At 39.7% G+C, this 25342-nt stretch overlaps 1 protein-coding gene across 2 annotated transcripts; it reads left to right on the top strand.

The window, feature by feature from the left end:
• c1ql4b (complement component 1, q subcomponent-like 4b) lies at nt 1–20204 on the top strand. Of its 2 annotated transcripts, none has more exons than XM_046029223.1 (3): nt 1–446; nt 1745–2415; nt 17383–20204. In XM_046029223.1, exons 2-3 carry the CDS (start codon nt 1876–1878, stop codon nt 17560–17562), a joined length of 720 nt encoding a protein of 239 aa, XP_045885179.1. In that variant the 5' UTR covers nt 1–446; nt 1745–1875; the 3' UTR covers nt 17563–20204. The 2 variants fall into 2 exon arrangements, with proteins under 2 accessions (XP_045885179.1, XP_045885178.1); XM_046029222.1 differs by having other exon boundaries at nt 1005–2415.
• Nucleotides 20205–25342: the final 5138 nt, after the last annotated feature.

Here is a 25342-nt window from a genome sequence, read left to right as displayed (position 1 = left end):
CGGAAAATACAACAAGTGAGTGAACTGTTGCTCTAAAAATAAAGTCGCTCTGCAGCTGGATTTCTGCAAGGCGAAAGTCTGTAAAAGTAAGCATATTTAATTTTATTGGAAGAAGCGCAGCGACTTTGAATTACGTTAATATCCCCCCCTTTTTTATTCCCTCCGTGTCTGCTCGGACTGCCTGTGAGCGCTGCCTTGAGCATTTTGGACGGTGCGATCCTGACACCATGCAGGAGTACTGGATGAGATGCTGCAAGTTTAAATATTAGTGTGAGTTTGAGTTTGCAACACAGTGCAACTTCACACGATGCGTCTCAGTCTTTGATGGATTTCACGCCGGTCCTAGACCAGTTTTCCTGCGGTGTTTCCATCTGAATACGTAGCATGAAAAAACACTGAGATCCGGGGAGAAAAGCGAAAAGGAAAGGGGAACAAAAACAAAACAGGTAAGCTGATCTGTTTTTTTAGTTCCTCAAAAGTTTCTGGTTAAATCATTATTTTCTCTTGCTCTGATTAAATCCTTACGAGTCACTTCTGTCACAATTTTAATTAAAAGTGAATTTATTCGTATTAAAATTCGGTGTTTCCTGTTAAAAGAAACTGACTGAATTTGTAGACCACAATGAATGTAGGCCTGTAATAATATCAACATGTAACTGTGAACCCAGTTCGTTTGATTGATATGATCCTGAGGTTTCCCATGTCTTTACTTTTATCAGTGACAAAGTTGTTTAAATAGACTTAGGCTACAGTAAGGCAGTATGAATAATCTCTCTGTAGCCTATCTCATGTTTTCAGTATTTTAAAAATCTGAATACAAATTTAAATAATCAGTAATTACAAAATGAAGTGCTTTATGTGATGTATAAAAATAAAAGTTAATATGTGTTATTGCAATGTGATTTGGTTTTGCTTATTGAGTGTGTGTGTGTGTGTGTGTGTGTGTGTGTGTGTGCGCGCGTGTGTGTGTGCGTGCATGCGTGTGTGTCTTCTTTTCCTTCTAGATTACAAGAGATTCATTAATTTTCTATGATGCTGTGATAAAATCCTCATCCAAGCTACGTGTAAAACAAGAGTTTCCACGTTCAATCCAATTTGGCCCGCCTTTTCCTCAGAATTAGCCTTTTTATGACCTGTAAAAAATCTGCACTTTGAATGGAGGAGTAGACTGCTGATATAAATCTAACCCAGGCTCCAAAAACAACATATAGCCAGAGGCGTGAGCCCATCAACAAAACACACACGGGTAGGAAGGAAGAAAGGAGCAGAGATTTTGTAGTTTCCTCATTCTTCTCTTTCGTATTCCTGGACAGACAAGTGAAGCGCCCTTCCCCGTATGTGGTGGGTGAGATGAACTCCAGTGGGAATACTGTAGACCCTACCTGACAGCTCTCTGCCTGAGCAACTGAAAGCTTTTCACTGGAGCCTCCACAACCACAGAGTTGGATAAAAAAAATTAAAAAGCAGTGTCCCAAAATCTCAAGGGTGATGCTAATTTCTGACATGGACACATAAAATATTTGTTATTTTTGGCTTGCAAAATGATTTATTATGTTTAGACTGACTTACAAATTGAAGGATACAAAACAAATGTACTGAGCACCAAGAGATGGTCATTCTCCCTCCGACTTCTGATTTTTTTCTGTGTGAGACTTGCCGGCCCCGCTCCTAGAATAGCCCTCTGTTTTTTTTCTCTGACCCACACAATTACATATTTTCCTCCTCCACCTTCTCGATCCACTAGTTACTTTCTACCCAGAGTTCAGCCTGGCTGGCACAACCATTCCAGCTAAGGGGGAGGAGGACTTCCTCACGCTGGCTGCCTCCCGGCTCAGTCGCAAGAAACGTGTCATCGGGGCTGGAGTCGGCGTGGCCATGGTCCTGGTCCTTCTAGTGGCCATTCCCCTATTGGTCCACACCACCAAGGGGGGAGGGTCCGGAGGAGGAGGCACGCATTACGAGATGCTTGGGAGCTGCAAGATGGTGTGTGACACTTTCACCCCCCCACAGGGAGAGCTGACAGCTGTCTCCCCTCAGCCCCCTGACTTCCCAAGCCGCAGGGGCAAACAGGGGTTCAGAGGGACCCCTGGACTTCCTGGTCCTCCAGGTCCTAAAGGGCCCCCCGGAGAGCCCGGCAAGCCCGGCCCACCTGGTCCACCAGGGCCAGGACCCGGTGGCTACGGCCCATCCTTCTACAGTCCCAAAATCGCCTTCTACGCAGGCCTCCGGAAACAACACGAAGGGAGTGAAATACTGAAATTTGATGACGTGGTGACCAACGTAGGGAACTACTATGAGCCGAGTACCGGCAAGTTCACCTGCCCTCTACCTGGCATCTACTACTTCACATACCATGTCCTGATGAGAGGAGGTGATGGGACAAGCATGTGGGCTGACCTGAAGAAGAACGGACAGGTGAGTGTGTCTATGAATATGAAGTGTCCCTATGATATTGTGATCTGAAAGTTCAGCCTTTTGAAACCAACTCTCCGTCTGCAAATATTAACCAACTGGGCCAGCAACAGCAGTGGACACGACAACAAGAACATGTGAAACATAAACGAACCATTCAAATTAAACAACAGTTGCAGCTGCCCTCCAGAATGACACAAATAAATGTTTTCTAAACTGAAAATCAAAAATGGTTACTAAACACAAAAATTGAAAAGAATAAGAGACCACAAGGTCTGGTTAGCTTTAGGCACAAAAACGACAGCGGTAGGATCCTAATTTGGTTTAAAATACTGATCATTTAGGTCCAGGAACCTTCGTTGTCATGGTTACAAGGTCATGTAACCAAGATCATGTCATGATTAGAAACGAACATAACTTTATGTTACATCGATAGTTAACCGGAAGCAAACAGCTTGTCAGGTCAAAATCCAGCGTTGAGCCATCCATCCACCTCGACCTCCTCCCTCTGTGGACTTTGTGGTTCTAAAACATTGTCACACAACTTCAACCTTTTTCTCCTGACAGACAAGAAAACTCCTACAGATGCTAGAGGGCTTTGTCACTTATGTGTTTATATATAAGTGATATGTTGCATTTTGACATTTGCTGAAACGAGTGATGCTGTTGCTTTTCTTGGTAAGACCATGTCTAAATTAATGGACATCCTGAAAAAAGTCATAAGCAGCACCTCTCTGACACAGGGTCAACAAAATCTGATCATTAGGAGCATAATTGCAGGGCTGCTGCATTGTAATGCACAGGTGTTTCTGGTGTTGTGTAATAGTTTGACTGCCACTTTCTTGTGTTTCTTGACAATAGAGCGTTGAGAGCAGTGTGATGAAGTTTAAAACAAAGAAAAGTCTAAAGCAAAGTTCCACAAAAGAGGAGAACAACTATACACTCTCTGTTTAATGTTTTTTTAAGTTGTTGATTTACTTTAGAGGACAAAGAAGAAGAAATAAAGGCAAGATAAAAGTAGATAGGTGGTAGGTGAGACTAAGTACTGCATTACGGCATGGAAAACGAAAACTGTAATTAATTGTACAACGTGCAGACAAAGGGAGAGAGAGACAGAGAGAGTGACAGCCAAGTTATCAAGAGGATAACAATCCTCCATGTCTCAGTGGAACAAAGCCAAAATGCAACAGCTGGCTACTGTCCTCTGAGGAACTCTGACTTTAACTCGAATAAATAAACAAGTGAAAATGCCTGGAAAAAGCCTTGAATGCTTCCATCTGGAGATCCGTGACAAGCTTGAAGTACTAAGCCCTCACTCTGTTGAGGAGCCCTGATTCTGACATGTGTGCTGCAGAACAGAAGAGTGACGTCCTGGGGATTACAAGAGAAGTAGAAAAATCGCTTTGCATTGTTACAAGTGTTTGATGGTACAAACAGTAGTTTCCCCACAAATAATTTACACGCTACATGAACTGACAGCAATATGCTACTGAGCAGACCATCACCCTGCTGGGCTGCTGTTCACGGATATGCTTTAATGAATCTTCAACTTAAAATACAGGATATGGGCCAGTAAGACTAATCCTACGTGAAACATGCTGGTTGTTCCTCATTATGAGAACACTGTTGAGACTATTGACACTATTATTATTATTATTTTTGAGTTATTTTTGGTTTTTCTTAAAATTTTAAATTGCCTGTTTTCCTGCGGTCCTTAACACTTGCTCTTGGTGTTGCTGCACAGAAAGCTGCAGCCAGACACATGGCGTTGAGTGGTTGTCATGAATTTACACACATGAGCTACACAGTAGGAGGTTAACGCTGCACTCTCGCCAATCAGTAGGAGCACTACAGCAACAATGAAACGCAGCTGGTCTTGTTGGCTTACCCACCGTTAATCGCAATGCGCTATAAGATGTCTCCCACAACGACATCATATTCCGCTCCTGGGAATCAACCCTGAGTTGGTTGCTGTGGTTGACTGAAGCTTTACCCCTGGTCCCATTTGTTTGTTAGTTAGCAGGATATATTTTTTTTAAAAACTGTCACCAGATTTCAGTACATTTTGGTGAAAATTAGGGCATAGGCCAAGAAATATGTATATATATATATTTTTTATTTTATTTACATTTTACCTACTTGTTTGAAACATAACTGGTACATCACAGTGGTATTTTGTACAAATCTGGATCCAGTTGGAGATTATAAAATTATAGCTATTATTATACAGTTTTATTCCTTCTCAATTAATCTTTGAGTCTGTCGCATATAAAAAAACACAGCCCATCACCATGTTCTTATTGCTTGTTTTGTCTGATCAACAGTCCACACAATGACACAATTCAGAGACTGATAGCAAATATATTTGAGAAGCTGGAAACAGATAACGTCTGGCATTTCGGCCTGAAAAATGAAAGCAGGCCTCTACCAAGGCTGCACAAACCACCAAAAAATGTTTAATCTGCATCTGGAAGCGCATAAAATTCCGTACAACATGCCAGATTTTTCAACTGAAAATAAGTGCGATAGAGAAAAATGGGATAATGTTCACAATACAATGTTATAAATTTCTTTTAGAATTATTGTAGCTACACCAAAATCAAATCACTTGTTCCTTTATTTATACATTTTTGAGATATTCTGCAAACTCCCATCAAAGCTAATGATGTTAGATTAAATACATGTCATACTGCTTTGGTTTTATATACTTATACTTATACTATACTAGATCTTTTTTTATGACTGATCAAGTCCATAAAAGTACTTATTCTCTTTTTCATAGATTTGACAGAATGTGCACAAAGTGCAGAGTTAAGAGGACAGACAGTTAAATGCCAGATATAATTGGGGGACTTGGTTTGTTGCGTGCCTTCACAGACATTGTCATTCCTGTCTTCTCCTGCTGTTAAATCTTTCATAGCCTTTAGATGAGATCTTCTCCCCTCCACCTGTGCCCCTCCTTTACACACATACACACACACACGTTAATCGTCCACATTGGCTATTGACTCCTTCCCCATTAATTATCTTTTCCAGCAACTAAATTATTTAACCCAATTCAGTGCTGATCTTGCCCTCACACTTTCATTCACCTGCTGTTTTGTTCTGTGAATAGACAAGTGCTCCTGTAGCAGACTGAACCAGATAGGTCATTGAGATAAACCTTGAGGATAACACTGAAAAAGTTTGTCATTTTAGAGACTCATAAAGGCATTCAATAGCACATTACTCTTGTTATTACTGCAACAATCTTTCTGAATAGGTATTTTGTTCATGTAGACTTGATTTAGTCCATTATGAGATGACAATCTTCCTCTGAGATTCAGATAAGTGATAACATGCACTGAAGGAGTAGTTTGGCATTCAGGAAAAATGCTTTTTCATTCTCTTGTTAGATGAGGAGACTGATACCACTCTCATGCCTGTACAGTAGAATATGTAGCAGGAGCCAGTTAGTGCAGCTTAGCATAAAGCCTTGAAATGGGGGAAACAGCTAGCCTGGCTCTGACCAAATGTTACAAAATCCACCAAGCTCTAATGAACAATGCTGGACAAGTTACTTGAGAAATGTAAGCAATTAGTCATTAATATAGTAATTACGTTACTTAACTAAGTACTTAGTTACGGAAGCCCTAACCTGATTTATTGTGAGCAAGTGAAACAGTCTCTTCATAAGAACTTTGTTGAAGAGGATTACAAAAACGATAAAAAAGGAAAAAAAATCAATCTTCTGCTAGGATCAAACACGCAACCATTTAGCTATGAATCCTGTACTCCACCAATTGAGCTAACCAGTGACACTAAAAACCTTACTGAAATAACCATTAAGAAACGCTCCTGCCGAACCCTGTGTTAAACTACTGTTTTGTTATCTCGAGATCACGAGAAAATTATCCTATTATCACAGGAAAACAACATTTGTTGTCTGAAATAGCCGTCAGGAAATGTGTAGTTAAATGGATTCCCCTGAATGAGAAGCGATGAATTTCCTCTGCCTGGGAATGATGGGGAAATGAAAAGTCCATAGGTTGATGAATGTGGACCAATCGCCAGGATGCACACACTCCAGCACGTACTTTATTATAAGCATGTGAATCAGTCATCTTCATACCAACTTTGTTGGAGATGAATATGAAAAAGATTTTTTTAAAAATTGTCTTCCATAAGGATCAAACACTGTGCTTTACCAACTGAGCTAATTAGGGACACTGAAAACTCCTTTAAATTACCATTAAGAAACGTTCTTGCCAACCCCTGTGTTAAACTACTGTTTAGTTATCTCGAGATCACAAGAAAACAACAGTCGTTATCTCGAGATCACGAGATAATTATCCCATTATGACGGAAAACGGAGTAAAGTAAAGATATGAATCGATGGCCGCTTAGGGATTCTGTAGATTAGGACGTCCATACTTAGTTACATTACTCATTGCATTACTTTTGTTAGTTAGCACAGCGCCACATATCATACCACACACATCTCGCTCTCATTTTTGAATATGTCTTAGCAGTGGTTAATGTCAGCAAACCAGCTAAGAAGACGAGTTACCGTGAAGCGCATTTCTCTCCTGTCTTTTGGTGATGACTAACCGCCTTCTCATTTAACTACTGAATTTCTAATATACTTTACACTACACGTTACTGAAAAAAAGAAATTACATGCATGTAACACACTTTTTGCATTACTGGCCAAGACTGCTAATCAACATATCTTTGTTTTTGCTTGATTTGTACAAAAAGTATGTAAAAGTGTAAAGAGGAGGTTATGTGCCAAACTATTATGCTAGGCTAAGCTAACAAGGGCCTGTCTCCAGCTACATATTTACCATTCAGGCTGGAGAGCAGCATTGAAAGCAAACGCATATTTCCCAAAATGTCAGCCTATTACTTTTAAGCCTGTTATGCCAGTCTATAGTGTGGTTCGCAGCATGGGTGGATGTTTGAGTTTGTGTGCATGTGTGTATACAACAATTGTCAGACTGATATGCATGGTGTTGATCAATGTCTTGTCAAAAGGGAGCTGAGAATAAAACACATCCTCAGGAGGGATCACAGCAGAGACAGGCATGACACAGACAAGTGGCCTGACAAAGAGATAGATAGATGAATGGATGGATGGATAGATGGATGGATGTTCACAGGAGAATGGATGGAGGAGGTGGAGAGAAAAGGCAACATGAGAGCGTCCTCTGTCCTCTGGTGAAGGGAGGAGTCGAGAAGAGGGGATAAAGCTATGTATCTGTACATATGTGACATACACGAAACAAATCAGAGAGAGTCATTTGGTGGTCTCAACTGTTGGCTAATTAAATGTGCAGCTGATGTGCAGTTTTACAACAAGTTTGCAGAGCTGGATCACTCAAGGCGAGGGATCCTCTTCACTCCTTGTGTCCCATAACTCATCAAAAGATTGTTGTTGAGGTAGATGACCTTTTCAATGGATATATAATTCACCACCAATATGTACTTTGACCTTTACAGAGATGAGCATGGAGTGGGAGTATGAATATTTATACATTTATACCTGGTCCAATATGGGTTGGTCAGTTGGTTCTTGCCCCCCCTCCCCCCCCCTCCCCCCCCACACACACACAGACTAACACACACACACTATAGTTTTGATGACATCAGTGAGGTAGTACAATGTTTCAGCATCTCATCTGCTATTGACACACAGTAACCTCATTATGTAGCAGTGGCATTAGATTGGATCTGACCTTCTGGAGCTTGAGACTGGTGGACAAACCTGTGCCTTATTAAAGCCCAACAAAATGTTTTGACATGAAGCTCAGCCTTAACCGTGTAAGGTCTATAGGTTGGAAGGAAAGATGAATGAATGAATGAGATAAAAGTATTTTATAGCATTAAAGGTGTCCAGGTTGAAACAATAGATGTTTAGGTTCAGATAAAGGCCCATATGTTGGTTTTTATTATTACTTCCTGCAAGGTTATGAATAAGGGTTTGGACTGAGCAGGAGACTGGAGTCTGGCTCTAATTAATAGCTATAATTTTCAGTGTGATTCCCATAAACACTCCACACACCTTTATTTTTTTATGCGCCTTTAAGTGAACCCCAAGATTTATTCACTCACATGAAAGCTTATAAGAAATATGAGCTAATTAGATAATTAAATATACCACTTAAAAGCTGTGGTGATGACAGGCTTGGACTCAATTAGAAGACAGAAACAGCTCGCCTTTAGTAGGTACATGTGATGTGGGAATTTTGAAACTGGAAAAAAAAGCTTTGAAAGGTTGAAATCTAATGGATGTGGTATTTAAAGTTAAAGTAACTTTGTTAAGATAAATTAGGACCATCCTTTTCTTCTGAATGCAACATATGATTGGACTCTACGCTACGGCAGAGAGCAAACAATAAGTTAAGAGCAAATGCTTTTTTCCCCCAGACCGTCTGTTTCAAAATTTCAGACCAGAGCTAACTGGTCTGTGAATCACATGACTAGCAGACACGCAGCTGTGTGGGCAAGATCTCTGAAAAGTGGGTTTTGTAAACTCAACTCGGAAGGAACAGTCTGCAATACAAGTGCAAATGGACATCCACAAAAATGTCAAAATAAAGATTTGCCCTTTCAAAACTCAAGTTTAAAAGTTTTTTCCCAACATATGTGCACCACTTTTCAGATCACCATTTACAAGACAAGACAAAACAAACTAATATACCAGGAGAACAGTGACAGATCTGAAACTCTGAAAATGTGTTGGAGAAACACTGCAAAGAGTGCTGCAGAGATTTTTTTTCAGCCAATCAAAACATTATGCAAGCCTTCCAAACTGAGTTTTTACCTTTCAAAGCTTTTTCCCCAGTTCCTAAATATGACATGATACTCATCCCACACTGTGAGAGGTGGAAGCAGCTAATTACAGTAAGTAAGACAAGGTGTCATTATGGGCCTCATGCTGCACAGTTTCAAATTTCTTTTATTTTGGCACTTTGGGAGATGTGTTTTTTTCCCCAACTGTGTGTGTCAGCAGAAGAATTCATAATCAAGACAAATTTTCTGTGTGATGCATTGCTTTAGCATCAGACACAATGGCCTAACGGAGCCAACAATTTGTGATAAAGGATAAAAGTCCACCCTTTCAGGCAGAATATCTTGTAGAGCAAGCAGAAAGAATGCTCTCATACACCCTGCTGCTTGCCCTTGCTTTCTCTTCTTGTCTTTTCTCTTCGAGAACACACACATTTATGCACATGTTCATGCACACAGCCATTACTTCACTATATGTTCCTGTTATAATGGCTGAGGCCATTAAATCCTGTCGACTAAAAACGACTCGCCTGGTTGTTACTGTGTTTTGTCATGCCTTTGTTGTGCTTTACTTTTACCTCTCCATCATATCATTATTTCTCCTCATCAAGGAAACAGGGTTTTGTCCCTTTCATAAACAGCAGTGTTTCACAGTGTTTGATAGTGGGAGACCTAACATGAACAATGGTAAAATTGGATTATTAAAATGCATTTAAAGATTAGGTAAATCAGAATTAGAGGGACATCGACTTCTGACCGGTGAACGCGTTTTATATGATGAAGGAGTGCTGCTGTTTGTGTTCCTGCATGTTGTGTGTCTTCACTCTCTATGTCAGTACAGATGTAGGTGCACATAAAATACACACAGTTAATACGAGACGGTAAACAATATGTCATAAAGGAATAGTATATTTTAACTTCAGACCTAAGGCTTTGCTCTAGGTGATGCTCTGTAGGTAGACCATCTACAGAACCCATTTATATCCAATTAGGGCATCTCCTCTACCCTCAAAGGTTTCAGTCTAGAGCCAATTAGAGACTTTCTAATCAACATCTTGACACCTTGGGTCTTGAGTGTCATGGCAAAACATTAACATTTAGTATGCCAATTAGTGTGTGAGTCTGCAGTGCAAGAAAAGGGTTACTTGTCGACCTGCATAATAGAAACAGGATACCTCAGGCTGGTACACACGGGTGGAGGCAGAGAGGACACAGCAGCTTTTACAAAAAGGGCCATTTCAGTTGCCCTTCTTCTCTCTCCCAGTTCACCGTTAGAGGTCCCTCAGGTAAGTTTAAGAGACCCCATCTCTATCGCCTCGCTCCGCTCTGAGAGGTCTGTACATCACAGTGAATGAATCCTGTCAGTTTTATTACCAGAGGATCAAGGCACCATGCGAAACAAAACAAAACTGAAAAAAATAACACACGGACAGCCCACCTCCCCAACCTCATTTATACCCTCCCTCTGAAGCAGGCATGCTTGATCAGTTTGTTATCCAACAGGCTCCCTCCCCATCACTCAAAGTCCTTCTCAACTTTGGCTTCCTTTTCCCAAATCCTGTGCTTAGACTGTTAAAAGTGGATGCAGCTGCTCACCCGTCTGTGTGTCCTTATCCAAATTTCTGCTGTCACACCCTCCTTTTCACAACGCATCCTTCTTTTCTCCTAACCCCATGCCCTCCTGCCATCATTTTTATCTGAAACAAAAGCTCAGACATAATCATAACGAACACACACTTTGATACTGGGTCGATGTACACAAAAACAATGAAGAGATTTGGCTACATAAGTTTGAAATACATTATGCCAGCCCTTAAATATGTCACACAAATCAGTGGCACACAGCTGAAAATGTAGATTTTATTGAGCATTTAGCACTATCGGTGAATTATTTCTAAGCTGTCAATTTCCTCTCTCTTTCTTTCTCCCTCCTACATTTCTCCCTCTCTCTCTCCCCATTTAATGTTGCCCTTCTAATGAAAAGTGGAGGCAGTGTAATCTTCTCTATTGTCCCACAGGGCTCCCTTCTCCCCAGCAGCAGCAGATCAAGTCAGAACAGCGTTGGGCCAACAGACAGAAATTCACTCCCTTGTCGCTATCAATCTCCGTCGCTGTTGACAATAATCCTGATTTGCCTTTCCCTCTTGTTTTCACTCCCAAAGCCCCAGCGCCTCCTGCCCACTTTAAGGAAACAAGGTTTCACAGTGATTGTTGCTGACAGCTGAAGCTCCAGATTCATCTGTGCTAGTTTCAGAGTCACAAAGCTCTGCAATGTCACCAGCTCCACAAAATTACAATACATTTCACAGTGGTGGAGGAAGTATTCAGATCCTTAAACTAAAGGAAGATACCAATAAAACAAAAAATCCCTCACTGAAAATTGTACATCAGCACACTTTGAAAGACCATTTATGAACTAATTATAGAGTTATATTTAGAGTAAATTTTAAAAGCAGGTATGTATAAAGTAAGATAATAGTTAGATTTATTTCTTAATCTTAATTTGAAACATTATTTGTAACAGCTGTTAGATAAATGTAGTGGAGTAAAAAGGACAATATTTCCTTATAATCAAAACACTGTAGTACAGTATGTACCACTAAATTGTACTCAATTGCAATAGCTCAAAGCAAATGTACTTAGTTACTTTCCTCCGCTGATGATCCATTTTACGATGCTCAAATAATATACTCTGCATACATATTTAAATGTTTCCTTTGAAGTCAAGAAATATTTATCATAAACAATTAATAATTTAACCTGTAGAGATCTCTGATATTTTTTTGTTTTACTGAATACAACTCAGATGACTATTAATTCATGACAAACTCATTGATTATGACATATAATATTCTAAATGTCACACTATTAAAAATCTGTGCATAAAATGTAAAACAGCTAACTTATCCACTGGGTTACTGTATATGCAGGAGGAGAATGCAACAATGAATTAATCATAAACATAACACATTAAATGTCAGCATCTTCGCTGTCTGAGTTAGTAAACCTACGTGTCTCATAAGGAAGTCAGCCATAAAAAGTCATAAATAACATTGTGTCCTTTTGGCTGGCAAATATAATTAGCTGGTGTTCATGTTTAAAAGGCCATTCCAATGAGGTGGTGTGAATATCACTGCGGCAGCTTTTGTTATGACCCTTAATACAGGTACCGGGTACAGGTGCTGCAGAAGCCTTTTGTAATGTGCTGCATGCAGTTTGATCACATGTTTCAATAGGAGGGATTATTATAATGTTGTCCATACACATGTAGAGAAGTAAACTAGTTTTAATTGTTGAGCTTAACTGAACTGTCTGTTGCTGTTCTAAAGCTGGTGCTGGCAAATGCAAATGTCTGTGCGCACGGCTATGCACTCCCCTATGTTCTGGGAGCGCACAACGGAGCTTTTGTACATTACACTGTATTCTAGCAAGATACAGCAGCCTGTCAGCCTCTAACTCAGCTGAAAATACCATCAAGGGAATCCTGCCGTTCAGCCATGTAGACAGATGTTGGATGTACAAGATGTCAGAATCTCTTTACTGTTATATTTTTCCTTAAACCTATTAGGTCTCCTCAGGGGAGCAGTTCAGTCCCTTCAGAGCAAAGCAGTCTCACCGTATAAAATAACAAAATGTCTCATGTGCTGTGTGGTTTTTCTCAGGTGTTCACTTGAGATTCATAAAAAGCAAGCAGGAAAGAGAGTTGCTCTTATCGAGACGTAGAGAGGGAGAGTAGGGTGGAGTGTACGTGTTGGATCTTGTCCTGACCTCCTGCTAGTATTTCATGGGCCCATTTGACCACTGTAGCCTATCCTGTGCTCCCATTTATTGTGATTGTATGGAGTTATTGAGGAGTTGGACCTATTAGGTGGGGAACTGCCCTGGCTGTCCGACTAGCAATTACTGTAGCCTGCAGCCATGTATAGCCTGCCCTGATGCATCTAGAGGTAGGGAGGGGTGAGGGGTGCTGCAAGGCGGCGAGGGGAAGGAGGCAGAGGGGGTCGTGTGTGTGTGTGTGTGTGTGTGTGTGTGTGTGCGTGTGTATGTTGGGGAGGAGGGGGGTCCTCAGGAGACCTGCCACAGCAGCAAGCCGTTAATCAATCCGATTTAGACCGGACAGGGACACACTTAGTCGCTGCTCTCGGCAACACCACCATGGTGGAGGAGAGAAAATGTGTGCGTGACCTGCATCTCATTGTAAGGACACAAAAAGAAGGATAGATGGGTCCAGAATGAAGAGATAGCGATGGGGCAGCCAAAGGGAGAGGGATGATGGAAGGGGCGTGAGGTGTGAAGGGAGAGACAACAATTAATGGAGTGATGTGAGCTGAATTAAAACAAAGGAAATGCATTGATTATTTTCTGTCTTAAGGAGGGGAATAAAAATTTTCACCTTCTCTACATGGAAGACATGCTTGTATGGAGAAATATATTGAGTTGGATTGATGAAATGGGTAAAAAAAGAAAACTCATTATTGGATGGAGGAAGAGGAGAAATGGGTAGTTTAGTCTTATTTGATTTGTCTTAGTGATCACAAGAGAGTCAGGGAAGCTTGATGACTGGTGTAGATGATGGACCATATCCTTAGTCAGTCCCAGACCCAGAGCCTGAGACAAGGATGAAGTGAGGGTATATTTGCATTCATTAATATGTATGGGCTTGTGTACTTTATTTTCCGCTATTAAATGGATCGTCTGCTTGAATAGTTGGTTACTTACCTAATGATAGTGCAATTTATTATAAGCAGATTTGCTTACTGGGTGCAAAAACAACTTGGACTAATTAATAAATCTGCCCTACTCACCATCAAAACAGCTCTTTACCCACCTTGAAATGCTGAATCGTGACCTGCGCCAAATGGGTAACTGTGTGGGATGCCGCAGGTGTTTGACACCAGGTCATCATGAAACCCCTCACTAATAGCAGCAACATGCATGGGAGCATTATGATCTTTGAATATGGGGCATCGTAAGTTCGGTATCATATTTGTGTTAACTACCATGTAAACATGTACAGAAATCATCTGAGGTAATGATGTCATATCATTACAGAGCAAGTATCATGTTTAATCAGAGTGGATGACATCCTGTCTCCTCACATAAACCTGTCCAGATGTAGATTAAAGAGTGAAGAATGACTGATCAGACCATATCACATTTCAAAATGGTGTCAGGCTCCAGGTTCTGTGGACTTCACAGCAGATAATGCATCTTAAGTGTGGTTTTGAATATGGCAGACAGTTTTATGAAGCTGATGATGTTAAGCTCTTGTTGTGACTGTGTCATAGGTCATATAGCGGTGTTGATTACATTGTTTGGTCATTTTGGAGCTATGGTGTTCAAATGTCCCTCCCTATGCATGTTGTCCATACTTAGCATTTAATATGTAAACAACCATTTTAAAAAAGTTTGATTTGAATATTAAAAATATTAAAACCTGTTTTAAAGTGCTATTTAGAATTTATCTTAATATGAGCCGCTGACTCACTCGATGTGAATGTAATTTAGTTTCTTCTAATTTAAAGGTTCAGTTTGTAAGTTTTAGTGGCATCTAGTGGTAAGCGTTGCAAATTGTAACCAACAGCTCAGCCACCGCTCACCCTTCCCTTTGCAAGCACGCAGGAGAAGCTACAATGGCTGTCACGCTGTCTGCTCTTGTGCTAAATAATACGTGTGGGCATCAATTTGTCCAAATTTCACATCTCTTCATACTACTAACAATCCAGACGACTACTACTTCTACTAATACTTCTTCCTCTTCTTTGTACGTATTCAAAGTTGTGACAAAACATGCTCTGTCAACACATTCTCACTCCTCACTCACATTGATGCTTGGTCAAGGCCTATTTGTGTTGCTTTTTAACGCCCTGGGTAACCTTTTAGAGTTGTTTAGGGCTGCGTGGTCAAGTTACCAACGATTTGCAACAATAAATATACAACACCCAGTGAAGTTAGCAACAATAAATATGCATCCATCCACCCAACCAGCTGGGAGTGAGAATGGGTTGGCTCTGTAGAGCAGTTTGTCCGTTTGGGCTACTGTAGAAACATGGCGGCGCAACATGGCAACTTCCATGTAAGAGGACTCGCGCTGTATGTAGATAGTAATGGCTAATTCTAGGGTAATAAAAACATAACGGTTCAATATGTAAGGTCTTCATACACCACTGAAAACATAGTTATGTGTATTATATTACAATTCTTTAAATAGATCCTTCTAAATATTACACACTGAACCTTTAAAGCTGCTACAAGCACTATTTTTATAATAACAACTGATCAAATTACTAAATTTTTGTTCAATCTAAATGCTCTCTTCAGCATTGTTTTTGGTAGTGAAAAAGGTGGTAATTATAGGTGAAAAGCTGAATATAGTGGAGCATTTAGCAGTTCAAAAAGTGAATATTTTTCTCATGAGTTGGTGGAGAGCAAAACAGGGCAAAAAGGATAAATGAATGAGAATGACCAATAGACTTAACATTTGTCAGGTGGGCACAAACAAACACAAACACATATCTGCTGGATGTGTAAATAGGTTAATAACAGGTTCACCATATCACTTTGATGCACATATACACTCATGCAGCTTTACAAAGCTTAATACCTGTGAAATAATAGCCACAATTTGCCAGAAACTGTTAATAGCTAATGATATCGAAGAGAAATTGTTCAGCTGGAGTAAAACAAATGTCCATATATCATTACGTCTGCATGTTCATTGTGTTGGCTGTAATTGCTTGAGAAATGAACTGATGTCCTCCCTGATGCCATCATTGCAATCCCTAACAGACTCGTGTCTGCAACAGGTGGATCAGGTGTGAGCATAACAGTCCTCTGGAAAAATTGATGGTAGCTAAGAAAGGTTGTGCACTCAGATGGAGGTCTGAGGCCAAAGATCACTGCACATCTCATCTATCTACCCAGTGGACAGGAAGGCATCTGTACTGATGACATTACAGATCGCAGAATGAAACAGGAAAATAAATGGCACTGGTTACATCCAGATAAAGTGAACAGACTGGTTGTGGGTGGGATACTGTGTTATAAAAAGTTAAAATCATCAGCCTCTCATATAAAAATTGATTAGGACTATCCTGATTAATCAATCTGGTAATATCTGCAATTCTAACATTGATATGTTGCATTAGATCACTTGATTTCATAATACTTGCTGAACACATAGATATCCGTATCTGTTTCCTCAACACGGTCATAAACATTTACTGTAGATGGCTGCGGTGAACATGTCTCCATTGCAGGTGATGATTTGGGTTTTGGGACTTCGTACGAAGACCAGCAATTCAAAGAAGAGCAGAGATGATAGAGGGAGCAAAGGCTTGTAGAGACACATTGATGGGGCCAATAACTCAATTTCTTCAATACACAATAATAGAAATACATACATCTACTTCAATGAACTTCATTGACATAGAAGTAAAAAATGTAGAATCTACATGAAACATCCATGAAATACCTCTGTTGTGTTTGTATGGTATGTATGTTAGAGCGACTGTATGTATTAGCAGGAGTTCGGGGTGCTACAGTGTAATTAAATATGTAGGCTGTGTTATCCCGAGTCATTATAAAAAAACAACTCTTTTTAGTTGAATTAAGTGAAATGGTTTAATGCCAAACTATCAGCATCTCAAACACAAAATGTGCCATATATATGTCAGTAATCTGCAGTGATAGTGGCAGGTGTTCAGTTTGAGTTGAAACTGCTCTTCAAAAATCTGCTAAGCCTAAAACAATTACACAATGTCAGAGGAGAGTTGCATTTTCCTGTCTAGCTTTGTACCATTGAAGAAGTATTTCATGCCATCAGGCATCAAGTGATTGTCATATATGGTGTGAAAATGGTCAGATTTAAAGGTAGTTACTATCATCACGAGATTTGTGGTACCCCTGTGGCTTAGGGGTTAAGATACAGACCGTGGGTGAGAAATTTTGCTGGGACCTTTATAATACCGTTATACCTCTTTCTCCTTCATTGTGTCACTATCTGTAAGAAAAACCCCAAATGCCCAAGAAAGAATAAAGCAGAAAACAATGACAATCAGCCGCTTCAACACAGACCACAAAACTCTGTAAAACACACATCATGACGTCAATGATGTACTTTCTCAATGGTATTTCCTGGTGTTTTTTCCCCCATCTTTGCAGCCCATCAACATCTTTCTGTCTTTGTCTCTACCCCAGGTCAGGGCCAGTGCAATTGCTCAAGATGCAGATCAGAACTACGACTATGCCTCAAACAGCGTCATCCTGCATCTGGATGTGGGGGACGAAGTGTGTGTGCAGCTGGACGGGGGCAAAGTTCACGGCGGCAACACCAACAAATACAGCACCTTCTCTGGCTTCCTCATCTATCCTGACTGACAGTGTACTCACATTTATATACTCTCTTTCTGTAATCAAGCAAAACGCTAAACGTTTCCTCTCTTTTCTGCATCTAACACCCCATGTTTCCATAATGTCATTTGTCATTTCAATGCAGTTCGCAAAACATGAAATAACATGATCACAGTTAACAAATAGAGTTTGAAGAGAACTTAAAATGAGTATAGTATTGTATATATTACCAGTAAACATTTACTTCTGATACACACACTTGTGTTATCATTATTCTGTGCCATGTACAGTATGTGTAAGCATGGCTAAAACACATTATCTCTTTCACTTGCACTCATTCACTTGTGCGCACACACACACTCACACACACACACAGGCACACACACACACACACACACACAGGCACGCACACATGAATTGAACTTCTCATATCAGTTGTTACACTGAGACAAGTTGACCATTTCAGCCACCGGTCTGAAATCGACTGAAATTATCTCTGAATGTAGACTGTAAATCGAAGTGTGTGTACTCTCGCCTTCACTGTGACATGAATTTCCAAATGAGAAAAGTCATGAATATATTGATCGCAGCTGATAATGCAACCAATACCATGAACATAATCCAGTGTGCTGCATGTGTGTGTATATGTCCGTGAGTAAGCGTGTGTGTTTACCCTTCCGTTTGTGTTGAGGCTTAAAAGCGTCACGTTGCTGTTAGTTTGACATGTCCCTGACTCCTGTTAAGAGAGGGGGTGTCAAGTTGACGGTAACAATCCCTTAACACACACAGTATATCGATACTGAGGTTTAGCTTTGAGATTTTCCCTGAGCCAGAGCTTATGACAGAGCCTCATCATGTCTTGCTAATGAGCTGAGGCATCCTCATCCTCATCTGTGCAGTCACACTCGCCCCTGACACCCATAGTTTGCTGTATAACTATATCTGAAATAGTTTGAGATTTTGGGAAGTGTCTTTGCTTTCTTGCAAAGAGTAAGATGAAAAGATTGATACCGCTTTCATATTTTTCCGTTCATTGTAATGCTACGGCCAGCAGCTGGATAGCTTAGCGTAGCATAAGGGCTGGTTCATGCTTGAAAGGAAACTGTTTGTAAGAAGTGTTATCCAACCACGTTGGAAATCAAAAGTGTTTATATCAGTTCAGAGTGGCCGCACTGGAAGGCGGTGTAAAAATCCTGTATATCGTTTAATTATAGGGATAACTGCACACATTTTCAGTCTCTTCAGACTTTCACAGTTCTGCTCGCGACTCGTTCATATGAGAGAAATAGTTGGGTAACAAAAGGAAAAAAGAAAGCTAGATGTTCAAATTCTGCACAGCTGGCGGGAGTGGTATCCATCACAGGTGTCAAACTATTTCTTTAATTTTACTGCAAATAGACCCTTTGAAGATTTTTATTTAAATGCAGGTGACTGTTGATGTTGATGTTTTACTGCCATATGCCATACCTATAGGTTTTCTGTGCCTTACACTATCTTTTTCATTTTGACTTTCTAATGCATGACACAGTTTCCCTTGTTGAGTCCAGGCTTTCTGAGCAGGCTGATCCCTACACTGCAAATAGCAATCTGACGAGGATTTCTGATGAAAACCTCCCCAATACAGTCAGTCCATGCAAAATGTTCACCAACTGAGGACAATGACCGTGAGAGTTTGTGTGGAACTGGATGTTACTCACTGCTGTAAATAAAAGCCCCGAAAATGGTGACCCAGGTTCATTCTGTATGGTGGGAACCACCTGTGGGTACGAACAACAGAAGCATGTCACTGTGTCTTTCAAAAAAATTATAAATATGTTTATGTAACCAAATTATTATATCTAACAGTTCTATTTTTTTTTCATGATATAATGCTTAGACAGGTACAATATAATGCTTCTGTGAGCACATCTATTGTAGTTTAGTGCCACTGAAGAAGAGAGCTTCATATTGTTCCAAAAATACACTTGATAAAATATGTGACAGAGACTTTATTGTCCTAACAAGTGACACAGATCCATCTTTGAAGCCTGATAGCATGACTGTACCCTGATGAGTTTTGGATGTGAACCCTTCTGATCAACTCGTCATTCTTGTGCTGTGATTGAAAACCACCCTGACGTTGTATATTGTACACAGACATTCCTCCTGAGTGGCTTCACATTTCCTCTGTGCCATGCTGCATCCTGCTGTGTGTGTGTGTTTTCCTTTACCTTTGTTCCCGAGCAGTGTGGATTCATAGTTGTCACTGTACTTTGCAAGCTGAGTTGTGTGTATTGTTATGTATGATATCAGCATAGATTTTCCTCTGCCCTTGAAGACCATGAAACACAATAAAAAGAGAAAATTCAGGATTATTTTGCTGTCAGTGAGTCAGAGTAAAACTACTGCTTTCTTTATTTTATTCTTTTTCCTTTTGTTCTTTATTCTCTTCTGGGAACATTGCAGGAACTCAGCAGGCATTGACTTCTGTTTTCAGTGCTGGGGGTATTTTTTGATTTAATCTCAAGATTTTAGCAGCATTAGTCAAAACTTATCATAGAGTTATGTGCACATATAGAAATAAAAAAAAAACAGCTGACAAACATCTTCCAGTACGTCAAACAAGAGCCAACAATAACCTACTTGCATGTCCTTGTTTCCATTGATAAAGAATAAATCGTCTGAATTTGTGGACATTGTTTATTTGATTACTTTTTTGCTCTTGTGTGGAATGTACATGTGCTCCATCTTTACCATCTGAGCAGAAAAAAGGGGTAAAAAGAAGCAACCTGAGTACATAATCAATTCCTGCAGGAGATATACATGTGATGTTGATAGATTAGTTTGACAGTCAAGATAGACTGAAGATTAGGTGGATTTCCTGGAAAAACAATGATACGATTAAATAACATACTATTCAATTAAAACCATGAAAGCCTGCCAAATGGATTCATATTTGGCGCCCTGGTCTTTCCCCAAACATTTAATTTGTTCAACCACTGAGGAACTAGAGTCGCATCTTCACAGATGGTGCTTCTTAGGGATGTAAACGAATATGATTTCAGTATTTGGATTACACATGCTGTGCTCTGAACACATTCAAAGTAGTTTTTTCACACTTCAAACAAGCTTAATTGTCATCTGGATATTTAAATAATGCAATATGGGCAATGAACAATTATGGTCCATTTTTAGTCAATAGTCATCTAATTTGCTTTAATTATAAACACTAACTGTAAGGCAAACTTCACCTTTATCCTGGCCTCCTCCCATTATACACACAACCTCCAGTTTTTAAAGAAACATCACACCATGTGGCCGGATACTGTTCTGAATTGGACTTTCCTAGTGTTAAAATGTTCTGTTTTCATTTCCAGCTGGAACATTACAGCTTTTATCAAAACTTACTTTTGTTTGGGGTTTTTTAATGATGCGGATCAAATAGCTACAAATGCTTTATTATTTGATTAATTTAGGTACGTTGCTAAAAACTAATGTTATTTTGTGTATTTTGTGGGCAGCAATAAAAAGAGAGTACCCACCCCTGTCAAAGCCCATTCACCCCGCTGCCGTCTGGCAAGGGTTACAGAAGTATCTGCTGTCACACCACCAGACTACAGAGCAGCTTCTTCCCTCAGGCTGTGAGACTCCTAAATTCATTCCCAGCATTGCCAAATGCAAAGCAGTTTTATTGTTATTTAAAATTTTACATTTTTTTTATATAATGTTTTATTTTGTGTGTAGCATAAGGAGAACTACAAACTTTTTGATAGTATCGTTTATCAATGTGAGAAAGGTCTCGTTTGACATAATGTCTAAGCTCAGCACTGTGAGCCATAACACATAGGTATGGGAGAGGGTGACATCATCCTTTTGGCATTTCTCACATATCGGTGAGTATGTTGGATAGATCTGATGTAGCTAGCTTTAGTGCACCCATGTTTATAATTTTAAACTTCATAGAATGATGCTTGTGACTTTGTGGACATTATATGTTCCAGGTTTATTATGCGTTTTATGAAATAAAACAAGTCTTTTAATAACAAGTCCATAAGTAAAGGTTTGGTTCTCTGAATTGTAGTTTAGGAGAGAGTCGAACACAAATATTAAGTGGTCAGATGTACAGCTATGGTAACCTGTTTGAAGATAGCTTTACCATTATAGAAGCAGCTCCTGCTGTTTCTACACTCTGTAAAGTCACCCTGTGAAAATGAAACACTGGCTGAAGGGAGTTCACACCTCACCAGAATAAAACAAGGAGATGGAGCTTTAATTAAAGGTGAAAGGTAATTCTGGATGAGGAGGTTCTTACCAAATGTGGTGCATACTAGAGGTTTGGGAGATGTTGGACTGGGAGGTGTTGGTAGGGTTGTATCTCAGTGGTGCCCCCCCCTTGCCCCCCCACCTCTGAGTCCCAGTGCTCCGTCCTCACAGATTCCAGCGTTAAGTTAATTGGACAGGGAGAGAGCGGCTGTGGAGGGAAGCGTTCAGCCCCATTAGCAATCCCCCTGTGGAAGGCTGAGCCGAGAGGATCACAGACTCACAAATAGGAGGATTAAAATAATCAATAGGCTTCACTCTCTCTCCTTCAGCGCAGACGGGTGCACCACACACACACGCTCATGAGCAAATACAAACACATAGACAGTCTGAGGAATACTAGTTCAAGGAGCACTACTCTCATCAGTGTTGTCTCTGGACTTTCGCAAATTAGCCTGGGTCATGTAAGATTCACACACACACACACACACACACACACACACACACATACCCCTATTCTCTGTTAATGAAGTTTAATTTGAGGCTCCAGTTAAAAGGTCAGAGACATGACAACAGTCTGATATTTTTCTCGGTTATTTCTGTATTCTCATCTCGGCTGAATATCTCGTTTTTTTATGACTTTTAAAGTCTGTGTTTATTTAAGTCTTTCTCTGGATCAACTCATTATGTGAGTATGGAGGGCAAAACTTGCTGTAGTCCTCTGATATCATATTGAATATAATTCATGGATTATAACTTGAATTTGGGTATTTTAATTCTTTCTATATATTTTTTTGTCATATAGTTGACACATATTTTACTCCATGTGGGGACTTATGCTGTGATATTTATATAATGCAATTTAGGATTATAATTTTTTGTTTGGGCAATATAACGTCACTAGTAACTAGAAATTAACTAAATACTATCACCCCTTCCTTTTTTTGTCAAAAAACAATAAAAGCTTGTTTTCTCACACATTGCCTGTATTTAACACTGAGCTGAAGAAGGTAAACAAATAACACCTTATTTGTTAAATATTACCAGAGTAAGCTGTCACACCATGAATCTCCTGAATGAAATGTTAAGCAGGACATAGGGAACATTTCTGAAATAAAGAGAGTGCCTTCATAGTTCATGTCTAATGCAATCAAAATAATTAACTGATAGAAGGCTACAGTGATTCACAAGAATGATTATCAAATAGATTATTAAATCAGTGCCACTGAATCAGAACTTGGCCCTTTAAACTTTGTTTGGTGATCTGACTTCAGGTGTCTCATCAGTACAGTTCCTCAGGTCCTGTCACAGGAGGTCATTTAATTTCTACGGAGGTCATTGATTGCCAATTAAAATAATACATTAAAATATATTTTTTTCTTTTACTTTTCTTTTTCTAGATGTACAAGTTATTTTGGCAAATTAAATGTGCCTCCATGTGTAGTCTTTTCAAGGCACTGGCAATTAATCAACCTGTAAATCACGCTCAGCGAGGAAGCAGAAAGTGACAGACTGAAATGTGCTGAGATGGCTGCGTCATACTTAATTTCCAAACAGATGTGCTTCTTTCAATTGCCACTTACAGTATGCACTGGCAGTGCTTTGTGGTGTGTCAAAGTACCCTCTGATTCAGAAAAGGGTTTTCTTTTCCAAGTGTATAAAAACACAGACAGATCTGACCAGCTGTTAAACCAAATACATTGGCCTGGTGATCGATCAAAGACAGGGATGGTTTGTACAGTAGGCTTTGCATTTATTTTTTATGGCACTGGGAACTTGCCAGACCTAAGTATATCCAGATTATAGTGATGGATGACATACAAAAAACATGTTTAATGTTTAACACTTCACTATAGACTACAAACATGTCTTTCAAAATGCCAGTGTATTATAAGAGTCTTTCCACCAGTGTGGTCCAGTTTAATGTTTGATTGGCTCCTGGCAGATTGTTTTTGCATTGCATTGTTTTCTCAGAGTATTTAAAGGTGTGTGTACGTATGCCCACTGTTACAGTGAAATTCAGAACTCTTTGATAAGTAAAGCTTCCAGTCTGTCTTACAGGATGGAACTTGACTCATACGTAACAAGATCTGAGTGAGTGTCTGTAGTGATGAACTAGTGCTGGGCGATATGGCCAAGAATGTTATCACGATAAAACCTTTCATACCATTCGTTATCGATAACTATCACAATAAATGTCAAATCAACATTTCTTTCGAGTTTAAAGGCTTATTTTTGCTCCTGAGTGAAAATTGAAGAAACCAGATGGTTAATTGTGGTGTTAAACTTTTCTTTATTGTCAGAACATTACCACAACACTTTATGCCAAACAGCGGATCACTTCACAAAACCTTCAAAACAATTATGACAAAATCTTTTTCAAAAGACATCCATCGTCAACCGCTTATCCTGCGTACAGGGTCGCAGGAGGCGGGGTACACCCTGGACAGGTCGCCAGTCCATCGTAGGGCCACACATAGACAAACAAAAAGTCTCACTCACACCTGACATTGACTGTAATATGCTGTCCGTGGTTCTCTGCAAGTGCACTTGGGGCAGTCATAAAGACTGTGGACAAAACATCCTTCGTCCAGTTCCTCACTTCTAATGAATGAGAGGACTGCTGGATAAAAGTGTGATGATTACATGCAATTGATATGAATGATATTTATTTTTATTTTTTGGGACATATTTCTCATTGATTGGTTTTCGACTTTGGGCGGGATGAGGAAATCAATAACTGGTTACCAAGTAAAAAAAAACATGCTATCACCTGAAAAAGAAATAATAATCACAAGAAATAATCAAAAGCTGCTTGGAACAGATTTAGTTTGTGCCCTTGTCTTTAGCGCTACCACCATCATGTATCATCTCCGCTCATACTGCACTTGTCATGTTTTTCCAGATGAGAAAGAATGTGCATGCCTATGGATGAAAGTAAGTCATTTCAACTACTGTACTTATGTGCAGTTTTGAGGTTTTTGCACTCGAAAATTTCCATGTTAGGTAACTTTGTACTCCATTATATTTATCTGACAGCTATGGTTACTTTTTATCTTACATATAAAATATATAATCCCTTCAATCCACTAGGATGTATTGCCATGGATTATACTGAAGTATATAAAAAAGCAATTAAAATTAGCTCCACCTTGACCACCAACAACATTCAAGTACTGCTGCACACATCAATAATGATGATCTACTAATAAAATAATATGACACTCACAGGAGCCACTCATGAGTTCTGATGTGCACCGAGAGTACATTTTGTTGCTAACCTTTCTACATGCTGACTTACAGTTTTTGAATGCAGGACCTTTACTTCTAATTAAGTGTTTTTACAGTGAGGTGTTGTTGGTTTTGTTATTAAGTAAATCATCTGAATACTTCTTCCAGGATTTATGCATTTCATTCCTCTCGCATCATGAAGAATCAATTTAAAAACTGTCCCCTACACAACTGCGCCACCTGCTGGACCTTGCATGTTATTACAGCCACTGGGTTGTCCCGTAGTTGCAGTAGCAGACTTTGGCCGCTGGACGGCAGCCGACGTCGACTAGTTGTC

The sequence above is a fragment of the Micropterus dolomieu genome, linkage group LG18, assembly GCF_021292245.1.
Source record: "Micropterus dolomieu isolate WLL.071019.BEF.003 ecotype Adirondacks linkage group LG18, ASM2129224v1, whole genome shotgun sequence".
Taxonomy (NCBI): domain Eukaryota; kingdom Metazoa; phylum Chordata; class Actinopteri; order Centrarchiformes; family Centrarchidae; genus Micropterus; species Micropterus dolomieu.
The sequence above is the reverse complement of the archived record's forward strand: the minus strand, read 5'-3'. Positions and strand labels throughout refer to the sequence as shown.